At 43.8% G+C, this 13,185-nt stretch overlaps 1 protein-coding gene across 1 annotated transcript in view; it reads left to right on the plus strand.

Annotated features, from left to right (window-relative positions):
• grin2aa (glutamate receptor, ionotropic, N-methyl D-aspartate 2A, a) overlaps positions 1 to 13,185 on the plus strand; it is a 411,403-nt gene that overhangs the window by 293,579 nt on the left and 104,639 nt on the right. The window contains 3 exon segments of the mRNA XM_038820557.1: positions 5,038 to 5,243; positions 11,828 to 11,996; positions 12,183 to 12,336. Coding sequence (XP_038676485.1) covers positions 5,038 to 5,243; positions 11,828 to 11,996; positions 12,183 to 12,336 — 529 coding nt within the window.

A 13,185-nucleotide genomic window follows, 5' to 3' on the forward strand; every position in this document is an offset into this window, starting at 1 on the left:
CCAGCATTGTGGTGCAACCTCAACGGAGACTGAGATTTGGTGATCTGTGGGAGTTCGGTGAAGAGTGGAGGGAGATACTCCTTTGCTTTTTCTAACTTTCCACCCTGTAGGAATTGGTTCTGACTCTCTTAGAGGGGACGAAGAGAGCTGAGTATCCGGCGAATATCAGTAAGCAGTGTGACGGCTCTCTGGGCTACTGCTCAGTTAATTCCAACCCCACTTGACCCGCAGTTGCAACACAGTTGAAATTAGACTTTATTTAATATACCAAAGGTCCTTTGCTGACTCAATAAACTGCAATCTCCAGACTTGTAACTTTAACACAGGTAACCTTTTATTATGTACAATATTATAATTAAACAGACAGAAAATGACTATCTAATCCCCTTTCTCGCAATCCCCCCCACCCCTGTCCTAACTACCCCCATTCTCTACACACACACATACAAACATCATAGAGGGGAAAAGATGGTGGAGAGGGAAATAAAATAGTGATCAAAATAAAAAGAGATGCACTGGGATGACTTCTCGTTAGTGTCTTTCTGAAGTTCAACTTCCGTTTTGATACTTGTTCCTTCTAGGCTTGAGATGGTTTTCGCTGGCAAAGTTGTCTACCTTCTCTGCAGACTCCACACCATTCCAGGTTCACAGCAAAGGGTGTGCCAGACACTCACTGCTTTCAGAACAATAAAGCAGTTGGTCTTTCACTTGAGCGAGCAGGAGAGAGAGAATTCCTTTCACTTCCAAGGTCCAAACGCTTCGGACCAGTTCTCTCAGAAAACATCACGCAAGAACCAATTACTGACTGTTGCCAGGCAGAACACTATCCCTGGCCAACCTACTGGTTGCCAGCCAACCAATCCCTCAAAACTTAGCTCCTAAGATTCAATTGGTGCCAAGGAGTCTGGCTGAGAACAAAATCTGAGAACACAGTGTCCTGACAAGGAGGCTGCATCAACTTTGAACTTTCTGCTTAAACGTATATTCCGATTATTGGTCCACGGACTAAAAAATGGGAACAAAGGAAGTGAACTAGAAGGACTCTTGCAGCAGTCAAGGTCTATTTTATTTCTAAAGTTTAAAATAGTACAGGAATTTGTGGTATGATTAATAAATATATAAAAGAAAATAAACAATTGAATACAATAATTAAGTAACTAATTAACACACATAAATGTGATTGATATTTATTTATTGTCACATGTACCAAAGTACAGTGACAAGTATTTTTCTGCGGCCAAGGGAACGTACACAGTGCGTACATAGTAGACAAAAAAGAATAATCAACAGAGTACAAACGGTACATCAACAAATAATGCTTGGCACAACAGGTGATGTGTCATGACTGCAACATGTGGGCTCTCCTGGAAACCAGTGTGATCTAGGGAAATACTTCTGCAGACAGTGTCTGTGGCTTGAGGAACTTTGACTCAAAGTCATTGAGCTGGTGGCTGACACTACTACACATCATTGAGGGTGAGAGTTGACTGGACTCTTTGTACCAAGAGATAGTCACAGCCCTAAGGTTAGGGTTTTCTGATGTGGGAGGTGGTTGGAGAGAATGTGACCACAGCTGAGGCAGACAAGGGGACCCAGAGGGCAGGAGTGACAGCTTCTGTAATTATGCAACAGGTTTGTGGTGCTTTCAGCTTGTTTGGATGAGAGTGGGGCAGCAGGGTGGACGAGCTGACTTACCATGGCATTATGGTACATAAAGCCATCCAAGTGAGGGGTGCACAAAGGAATGTAATGGTAGTAGAGGACAGTATAGTGAGGAGGATTGACACTGTTCTCTGTTGCAAAGATTGAGAGTGCAGACAGCTGTGTTGCCTGCCTGGTACCAGGGTTTGGGACATTTGCTCAGAGCTGGAGAAGAGTTTCCAGTGGAAGGGTGTGGAATCAGTGGTCGTGGTCCATGTAAGTACCAACACCATAGGTAGGACGAGGAAGGAGGTTCTGCATAGTTAGCATGAGAAGCTAGGCAGAAGGTAAAGAAGCAGAACCTCCAAGGTAATAATTTCTGGATTATTAGCCACGTGTAAATTGGCATAGGACAGATAAGATCGAGAAATTAGTTTGTGGCTCAAAGACTGGTGTGGGAGGAGTGGGTTCTGGTCTGTAGAACACTGGCACCTGTACTGGGGAAAGTAAGATATGTATCAATGGGGCAGTCTACACCTGAACCATACTGGGGCTCATGTTCTAGTGATCCACATAATGAGGGACGTTTTATTAACTTTTAAATTATTTTTTCCAATTAAGGGTCAGTTTAGCGTGGCCAATCTACCTACCCTGCACATCTTTGGGTTGTAGGGCCGAAACTCACACAGACAAGGGGAGAATGTGCAAACTCCACAAAGACAGTGACTTGGGGCCAGGATTGAACCCAGGTCCTTGACAGCATGGGGCAGCAGTGCTAACCACTACGCCACCGTGCCGCCCCCTTAATGAGGGAAATTGCGAGGGTTTAAACTAAATAAATGGTCTATTTTTGGCATGAAGACCTCATAAAGCAACGTATTATCTAAAGAGTGAGAGATTGCAGAGCTCCAGGGTGCAGAAGGAGCTGGGTGCCCTCGTGCATAAATCACAAAAGTATGCAGGTACAGCAAAGAATTAGGAATGTTAACAGAATGTTATCATTTATTGAGAGTGGAATTGATAACATAAGTAGTAAGGTTATACTTCAGCTGTACAGGCCACTGGTGAGACCATATCTGGAGTACTGCGTGCAATAATGCTCTCCTTACTTAAGGAAATATGTGAATGTGTTACAAAAAGTTCAGAAAAGGTTTACTAGACTAATACCAGGAATGGGTGATGCCTTTTAAGGAAAGGTTAGACAGGTTAGTCTTGTATCCACTGGAATTTAGAATAGGAGGAGGCAATTTGATTGAAACATTTAAGATCCTGAGGAGTATTGGCAGGGTGAATGTGGAGAGGATGTTTCCTCTTGTTGGAGAACCTAGAACTAGCGGTCACTGTTTAAAAATAAAGGGGTGCTCATTTACGACAGCGACGAGGAGAATTCCTTTCTCTCAGAGGGTCATGAGACTATAAGCTCTCTTCCTCAAGAGATGGTGGAAGCAAAGTATTTGAATACTTTAAAGATAGAGCTAGATAGATTCCTGATCAACAAGGGAGTGAAAAACTATTGGTGGTAGGCAGGAATGTGGGGTTGAGGTTACAATCAGACCAGTTATGATCTTATTGAATAGCAGAGCAGGCTTGAAAGACCGAGTGGCCTACTCCTGCTCCTAATTCATATGTTTGTATGTACATTCAATATAAATTCTAATGTGCCCAAATTCAAAAAGGGCAACAAAACAGAAGCAACAAATTACTCAAATGGCTTCTTTCACTGTTGTGCAGAAAAAAATGATTGTCAGAATGAAAGTTGAGGGTTATCTGTACAATAATAGGGGAAACATTAGTCAATACAGAGTCAGAGGGGATAGATCCTGCCTGACCAATCTGCTTGGCCTCTTTGACCAAATGACAATTCAAATGGAGTCTGGAATATTTTACAGCATGATGTAAATTAACTTTCAGAAAACATTTTCAAAGTTACACACAACAGCATATAGCTGTGGGGATTCAGGCTCAGTCTGGGAATGGTTAAGAAATTGGTTAGGAATATAAACCAATGTGTACTTGTTAGAGAAACTATGTTGCAGTGGGAGATGTACTGAGACGGATGCCACAAGTCTGTGCACTGGGACCACTATCAATTTACATCAGTGACTTAGTTTCAGAAACACAATGTACATTGGTAAAATTTGCAAATGTCACCAAACTAGGAGGGACAAATGTAGCATAGGATGAATATGATAATTTACAGAACAAGTTAGAAAAAAATGCTGTTGGAAGGAACAAAAGAAAATGAAAATCGATATAGTTAAATGTGAAATAATGCACAATGGATGGAAGAATGGACGATGCATATTCCCTGAATGATGTTGAAATAAAGAGGGTGAAGTTGAAAGAGACCTGTAAGTATTGGTTGATTCGATGTTCAACATTGCCAACTAAAACAGAGCAGCATTCAACAATCATAACAGAATGTCACACTGCAAAGTAAAAGGAGTAGAATTTAAGCCAATGCAAGCCATGATCTAACTGTGGTCAGGTCACCTTGACTGCTGTAACCGGCACTAGGTTTTGGAACCAGTGCAGAAAGAACTATGAGGCTACTCTCTAGTGATGACAGTCTGAGTTATGAGGTGAAAGTGTTGCTTGCTGAGTCATGTGCTTCACTGTATGTATGTTGGGCTGTTAAACTCAGAGTTTGCACTGTTTTTATGGATTTTTCAAAGTATTCCCACCAATCTTCCTGGGGATAACTGAGAGAACCCCGATTCAAATGAAGTTGGTGGTCTTGAATTGAGGCCCCTTCTTCGGTATGCCAATGGTGGACTTCTGCATGCTCAGGGATATATCTTGTGTGTTTGTCGGCCCAAGATTGCTGTGAATTCCAGCTTGCATGGGATGGAGTGGGTTTCGTGGGAGCTGGTGTCAGCTACTAAGTGATATCATCTCAACTTGGTGAAGTCCCAAGATAGCGTACAGCAGACTGTTTACCCTATAGAAGGATGTGTTCCATATTGGCATTCATGAACTTATGTCTTCTTTTCTAAGTGAGTTACTCCAGGGATAAAAACCCTCCAAGCTCTCTGTGCTCCTCCAGTTCTAGCCTCTTGTGTATTTTCCGATTTTCAACAAATTACCATTCGTGGATGTACCTACGACTGCCTATCCCCTAAGCTTTGTAACTCCCTCCCTAAACCTTACTCTCTTCCTCTTTTTCCTCCTTTAAGATGCCCTTTAAAATCTACTTCTTAGACCAACATTTGGATAATCTGTCACAATATCTTGCAATGTGGCTTGGCAGCAAATTATGTTTGATCATGCTGCTGAGCAGAGCCTTGAAATTATTTACTGCATTTGAGGTGGTGCTATACAAATGCATTTACTTGTGGCTAACAGATGCCTCTATCCTGGGGAAACTAAATGAACATGTAAATGTCTGTGTTATAGGTCGGGAAGTGGGAAAACCAAAGCCTGGCACTGAAATATCCTGTGTGGCCAAGATTCAATTCCTTTGCCGACAGTGAGGTAGATGACAGCCACTTAACCATTGTTACTTTGGCGGAAACTCCGTTTGTCATTGTGGAAGACATGGACAAGTTGACTGGAACCTGTGCAAGAAGCAACGTGGCATGCAGGAAAAACATTAAACCTCTGTGAGTACAGTTTGTGGTCATTTTCATATTTCCTGCTGGCAATTTCATTTTTCCAAAGTGAGCACCAGTTGTTTATAGTGTTGTGCTTTTCAGAATCTTGTACACGCTGCATTTTTAGGAACAATTCCCCATATTCAAGAAATTGAAGTTAAGTCAAACGAAGGTCTCTGGGCATCAAATCAAAACACATTTCATTCTTTACGCTGCAAAGGTTCCAACCCCAAAACATTCATTATACATTTTCTCCACAGGAACTGCTGTGCCATTTCGAGAATTTTCTGTACTTGTTCCAGATTTCCAGCATCTGCAGTCTATTGCTTTTTGTTTTAAGTCTCTCTGTATCTGAAATGAAGGATTGTTCATTCAATGTTTCACTGTAGTCTGTCAGCTATATCCTATTGCAGAGCATTTTACAGCATGGAAAGAGGCCATTTAGCCCAACAGGTCTTTGCACTGTTTATGTTCACACGGGTTTCCTCCCATTTTACTTTAGGGCGATAAGGTGATACAGTGATTAGCACTGCTGCCCCAGCGCCAGGGACCCGGGTTCAATTCCGGGCTCGGGTGACTTTGTGAAGTTTGCACTTTCTCCCCGTGTCTGCTTGGGTTTCCTCCAGGTGCCCAGTTTCCTCCCACAATCCAAAGATGTGCAGGATAGGTGGATTAGCCATACTAAATTCCCCCTTGGTTTCCAAAGGTTAGGAGGGGATACGGTGGTAGGGTGGGGGATTGGGCCTAAGCTGGGTGCTCTTTTGAAGGGCCGGCACAGACCCAATGGGCCGAATGGCTCCCTTCTGCACGGTAGTTAATTCTATGAAATCTAGTGGTTCCCCTCAAATGCATCCATGCTGGTCGCCTCAACCACGTTGGTAGCAACGCCAACGTACCCACCTATCTCGTGTCCCACTGATGCACACTATCCCTTGTAATGTGTACTTTTTATTCATTATACTGTGAGCTTGCCTTGTGCAAATCTATGTTTTCAGGGAATAGAGTGTGATTATGTGAACATTGGGTGAAGACACGTTCATTCTCAATTGTGATACCATCCCAGCTCGAATAGCTTACCAGTGCTCGTCGATCAAGAATGGTGATTTGCAAGGGCTGAAGGGCAGCTGCCACTTGTGGAAATGCTTTTCTCGGTTGTTGTTGCTGTTGTTCTTTACTGCCTACATGAGAGGAGGGGACAAAATTGGAAACAATTGTAACACTCTATCAAGCAAAACTTTGTAAACTTGAAAGTCAAATGCTTCCTGGCCACACAACCAGGATGACTAGCTCCATGACTTCCAGATGCATTGGCAACCTCTGTTTTAACTATGGGGAAAATACTCAGCAAAATAGAAAGAAAGGAAACCAAGTGGTTTGAGGAATTTATGGAAATCACAGATATTAAAAATTACAATCATGCCAGTGTCATAACCCCCACAAGGATCACGGGGAAACCATTGTCGATCTTCCCGTGGGACTCGTGGTGTACGAGCTTCCCAGGCAGGGGATGGAGGCCACCAGGCTGGAACTCCTTAAACCTGCATATAAAGCTGGCCCAGGTAGGGCCACGAGTTGTTGGTTGTCCCATCAGGAACTGGACTTGGAGAGAGTTACTGCCGTGGGCAGAGTATTGTACATAGTTCAGTCAACCCTTGTTCCACTACCGCTGGCTTCCTCTGTTACTAAAGCCAGCTAGTTGTATTTGTACAGAACTTTAACTTAGGTAAGCTGTAAAGAAAAACAGGGGGACCAAGCCAAGGATTTATTAGGCAGGCCGATCAAAGGCTTGGTCAAGGTAGCTAGAATTTAAAGCAGGTGGTAAAGTAGAATGTGGGCCCAGGTGATTAAAGGCATAGTCTTAAACGGTATGGGAAGAGGAGAAAGTTTATATTGGAGTAGAAAGAATCAAGAGTTCAAGTGGAGAATTACTCCTCTGGTGAAGCTTGAAGGGGGCAAGATCATAGAGGTATTTAAATACAAGGTTAAACATTTTAAATTTGATATGTTGGAAAAATAAAAGTCAGTGTAAATCAGTGAGTACAGTGGTGCTAGGTGAGCAGGATTAGTGGGTATAGGATTGGAGAGCAAAGCTTTGGACAAGGCAAAGAAAGGAGATGGGAAACTAGCCAGAAAAACATTGGAATAGTTGAGTCGAAGTTACGAAGACAGCAATAGGGTATAATTGACAGCTGGACTGAGTCTGGTCATCGATGGGCAGGAACAGACATAGCTTGTCTTTGTAATGGTGCAGATATATATGGAGTGGAAAGTTCAATTTGGGGTTGAATAGAACTTTGTGATTGCAAACAATCTGGGCCAGATTATGAAGGACACAGCTGCAGAGATTTTAAGATGCATGTACTCTGGTGAGATGAGTTTTCATTAGTGACCTAACTTTATTCACTTACTTGAAAGGTAAGACTCTTAATAGGGTCGATGAGCAAAGGCATTTGGAAGTATAAATACGCAAAACACTAAAAGTAACAATAAATGCAAACTAAGCACCTGAGTTTATTTTGTGAGGGATAGAATTGAAAAGTAGAGAAGTTATGCTAAATCTGTATCAACCCTGGTTAGAACATACATGAGCACTGTGCACAGTTCTGGTTACCATATTAGAAACAGGGGACTGGATTACCCATTTGGGCTCCGGCTGGAGCTGAATTGTAATCGATTTACAATCTCCATGGGAGCGCAAACCGGTAAGCAATTCAGTGTTCCATGCCATGTAAATTTATGCATGGTGCAGAATACGAGGAATTCATAGAAATCATAGAAATTACAAGTGCAGAAGGAGGCCATTCGGCCCATCGAGTCTGCACTGGCTCTTGGAAAGAGCACCCTACCCATGCCCACACCTCCACCCTATCCCCATAACCCAGTAACCCTACCCAACACTAAGGGCAATTTTGGACATTAAGGGCAATTTAGCATGGCTAATACATCTAACCTGCACATCTTTGGACTGTGGGAGGAAACCGGAAAACCCGGAGAAAACCCACGCACACACAGGGAGAACGTGCAGACTCCGCACAGACAGTGACCCAAGCCGGGAATCGAACCTGGGAACCAGGAGCTGTGAAGCAATTGTGCTAAGCACTATGCTACCGTGCTGCCCACTGCCAGCCAACCCCCCCCCCCCATACTGCATATCGTCCCCCCCCCCCCCCGTACTGCAAATCGTCTCCGAATCTCGCTCCGCACCACACAGCAGCCCCCCACCCCCAAGTACACAGATGGCCTGACTCACCCCCTCAGGGACATCTGTAATAGGGACACCCCCCCACAGGGACTACTGTAATAGGGAGACCCCTGACAGGGACCCTTAACTAATAGGACCCCCAACACCCCCCCCCCCCCTCCCACACACACACACACACAGATATCACTCCCCTCCCCGCCCTCCAGTAAAGAGACCCCTGTCTGGAAGCTAGAGAGCATTCCAGACAGGGGTAGTGAGAATAATTACAGCTGTAATACTTACCTTGCCGCTCCACATGCCCACTCCTGGAAGGAGAGAAACCCTCACCTGGGTCTGGTTCCCACTGATCCATTAGCTGCAAGCCGTTAGTAGCTATCTAGGAGTGTGCATCGCGATCAGGTCGGCGTCCGGCGTAGAACTTGATTTTGCCCTGGTGCCCGATTCTCCGTCCAATCAGGGAACGTGATCCAGGCGTTCCGGGACGGTGAATCCCACCCTGTATATATGAATGTAATTCTATATAACACTGTGACCATTGACATGTCTGCTCAAGAAAGGAGGATTAAGAATCTTATAGTTTTATAAATAATATTAAATATCCATGATATCGAATTCCCTAATCAGTTAAAACTTCTTAAAAATTGAAAGCCTAATTATAAACAGCCTATTCTGTAATTTGGATCGGTCTCCGTCTCCTGATTGCAACCTATTATAAGTACTGCTCCCAAAAGTGAAATGTAATCTATTTATGACACTGTGATTAATTTTGTGCATTTCAGAAATGCCCTGAGGGAAGAGTTTGTCCCTGTATAGTAACAAGTGCCACAGAAACAAAGCATTGATTGTAGCTGATCTGATGCAAGGCAGAATTTCCTGATAGATCTAGTCTGTTTGTTGTTAACAAGGCCATTCAGTGATGTAGCTTCCAAGTAAGCCTAGGTATTCCAGAGTGAATGTCCAGGGAAATGAAATATTCATAGAAATTCTGTACAAATGGGTGAAATGATTGCACTGACCGAGAAACTCGGCCAAGAAGTACATGTCTTTCAGGTGCTAAATGGCCTCTTAAGGCTCCATATAGTGGGGAGGAAATCGGATGGTTATTTAAATATTTTAGTGATTAACCTCATTTTCCAGTTTAACCTTGGCTATCTGAATTTCCCAGGCCTGGGAGCTAAAAGGAGGTGAGGTAGCTTGAGGAAGAAGGCAGTGTTCTTTTACAACTAGTTGTGAGCCGGGGGAGCAGGGGTACTTATTTCCATCTCACAAGCTCTCCATCAGAACAAGAAACACTCCTGTTGCTCTTGACCAACAAGCAGTTGATATAAAGGTATTTATGTTATAGATTCAGCTCTTCTTATCTCTTTTCACCTGCTCAGTTTCCTGAGGCCTGGGAAACCTGGATGCCTGTGGTTAAAAATAGAATCATTGTTGAAATAAAGGCAGAGGGGGCATTGAAATATTTAAATAACCATCCATCTTCTGCAGGTGGATTTCTCACCCAGCCTTCCACCTTCATTAAATGTAGAAGCCGGCAGGTTCAGGGGGGGGTTAAGTTCTCTCATCAGATGTTTTGATCTTTAATCGCTGAACCAATCACATTACACCCACTTTTGAGAATTAAGATTCAGTCTGGTATGTCCAGAATATTTCAGTCAATTGGAAATTACAAACTAGTACTGTTGATATAATGATTTACCACTAACTCGAACAACGACAAGTCAGACTACAGGAGGGAGATAGAGAACCTAATGGAATGATGTACAACAACAATCTCTCCCTCGTACCAGCAAAACTAAAGAGCTGGCCATTTACTTCAGGAAACAAAGTACTGTACACACCCCACAACTGAATCAACGGGGCCAAGGTGGAGATGGTTAACAGCTTCAAATTCCTAGGTGTACACATCACCAAATCTGTCCTGGTTCACCCATGTCGACGCTATGACCAAGAAAGCACAACAGCGCCTATTACTTCCTCAGGAAACTAAGGAAATTTGGCATGTCCACAATGACTCTTACCAACCTTTATAGGTGCACCATATAAAGCATCCAATCAGGCAGCATCACAGCCTGGTATGGCAACTGCTCGGCCCAAGACCACAAGAATCTTCAGAGAGTCGTGAACACAGCCCAGCCCATCGCACAAACCTGTCTCCCATCCATTGACTCCATCTACACCTCCCGCTGCCTGGGGAAAGCGGGCAGCATAATCAAAGCCCCCTCCCACCCGGCTACTCACTTCCAACTTCTCCCAGACTCAAAAGTCTGAGAACACGCACAAACAGACTCAAAAACAGCTTCTTCCCCATTGTTACCAGACTCCTAAATGACCCACTTATGGACTGACCTGATTAATACAACACTCCTGTACGCTTCATCCGATGCCGGTGTCTGTATTTACACTGTGTACCTTGTTTGAATTTATTGTGACCAGTCAGGGGATTTTCCACCTTGGTTTTTGGTGGGTGGAATGGCAGCAGCGGCGGAGAATCGAGGGTGAATGCTAAAACGATTTTCCCACTCGACTGTACCTACCCCCCAGCTAGTGATATAACAGGGCTCCCCCCATGGAATGCCAGGAACCCCATTATAATAAATTATAATATACTTAGCAGGCTGTATTATCCCCCATACAAGGATTTCCACCCTCGCCAGTGTGCGGTCCTCTCATCAGAGTTTACAACGGACCTGGACCATGGTCTCTGCTGGGGGTGCGCAGCTAAATACAACCCCAGATGGGAGAAGGTTATTTTCCAGCAGTACTCTGGCAGGGCACTGCCCCCTAGCACTTCCCCCAGCATTGGCCCCTGGCACTGCCCGCCAATGTCCCAGGGGAAGTGCCAGGGGACACTTCCCCTGTAGAGGTCCATGGGGAGGATGGTTCCCTTCCCATATCTGTTCTTTTGTTGTTGTTTTCAATCATGGTAAAAGGGTGTCCTGATCTCTCAGGAGCCGAGTTTGCTGTCTGGTTGAATGAGCACCCCCCCCCCCGCCCCCCAACCCCCAACCCATCAGGGCAGTTGGCACGCTGTTCTCTGCTTTTCCCATCGGAGGCAACAATTAGGAAACAATTGAAAAATCTACCCATTATTTGGACTCTCAACACGATTGTTCCAAGTTTCTCTCACCGCCAGCTTAGCAGTTGTTTATTTTAACTCACTTATGCCTTCACTAAAATGACAGATAGAAAACATGATGGTGTTTTATGCATCCACATTATGAATTTAGCAACTCTGATCTCCTGCTCAGTGTAATTAGCCCGAAATCTAACTGTTTAACTATGTATGTTTTGACAGTGGCATCAAATGGTGGAGTCCATGTTCTGGTAGCAGATTTATTTGTTATTACAGTCTCATTACTTACACATGCTTATTTTCTTATATTGTCAGCAATTCTACTGGCAAGGGGATATATGTGAAGAAATGCTGCAAAGGGTTTTGCATCGACATTTTGAAGAAACTTGCCAAGACCGTGAAATTCACGTATGATCTGTACCTGGTATCAAATGGGAAGCATGGCAAAAAAATCAACGGTGTATGGAATGGAATGGTTGGTGATGTAAGTCGCTTTAGGTAATAAACAGTCGCAAGAAGCTTTGCAACTTTAGGGTTAGAATACGTTAGCAAACAAATAAAAAACTCCAAAAAGAACCTCTAGATACAAACAAAGTAAAACTCTCTCGGAGCCTATGTGTTTTAACCTAATTCCATTCCGTTTTTTTATTGTTGCCTGCACTACCCCTAGGTGATGTATCAACGAGCGGCTATGGCAGTTGGTTCACTGACCATTAATGAGGAGAGATCTGAAGTTGTTGACTTCTCGGTACCATTTGTGGAAACGGGAATCAGCGTTATGGTATCTCGGAGCAATGGCACAGTTTCTCCTTCTGCATTTTTAGGTAAATGATATAAAAGATGTCTTACTGTGACTGTTCATTCCTTTGTCTGTAGTCTATGACCCAGTAATAGTAGGGGTCTTATCCCACCAATACATTGGGGCAATCTGCCTTAATTAACACTGAAGCATCACACTCGTCTATCGCAGAAACACTAACATAGATCTGTTGGGCCAAATAACCTATTTCTATGTTCCAAATCCAATTCCATCACTGTCAGCCTGGCCAAACAGGGGCATCCCCAGCATTTGAAAGCCATTGGCGGGCTTTTCAACATCTGCTTCAGATTTAAATAATAGTTTAATTTAACTTGCAAAATGATAATGAAGTTCACAACAGTGAACTAAGCAATTTCTCTTAACTATTTTCTCCTTGAAACAGTTACCATTTACTTTGGATTGGATTTTATGCTTACTCTGCCAGTGGACTTGCAGGCAGGGGGTGTGTAAAATTCAATGTGTGGACTTCCACTGCCTACCTGCCCACTTCTGACCTATCTGAAACTTTTTTGGTGGTTGGGGGAGGTGTCAGATAACCAGCCCTTGGGCCTATTAAGCCCTTAAGTGGCCAGTTATTGGTCACTAGGCCTCAACTCGCCTCCACTGGCATTTTACCCAGGCGATGCAGGAAACCCAGCAGCTTTAGCTGTGCAGGGTGGTGTAGGGCAAGAGGAGAGTCTCTGGTGCAAGCATCTTGGGCCTATTGGAGGTACCCCTCCTTTGAGATCATCCCCTTCTTCAACCAACACCCCACCATTGTGAGTCTTTGGAATTCTTTAACCCAGAGGGCTGTGAAAGCTCAGTCATTTGTGTATGTTTAAAGCAACGATTGATAGATTTCTGATTAACAATT

The sequence above is a fragment of the Scyliorhinus canicula genome, chromosome 15 (assembly GCF_902713615.1).
Source record: "Scyliorhinus canicula chromosome 15, sScyCan1.1, whole genome shotgun sequence".
NCBI lineage: Eukaryota > Metazoa > Chordata > Chondrichthyes > Carcharhiniformes > Scyliorhinidae > Scyliorhinus > Scyliorhinus canicula.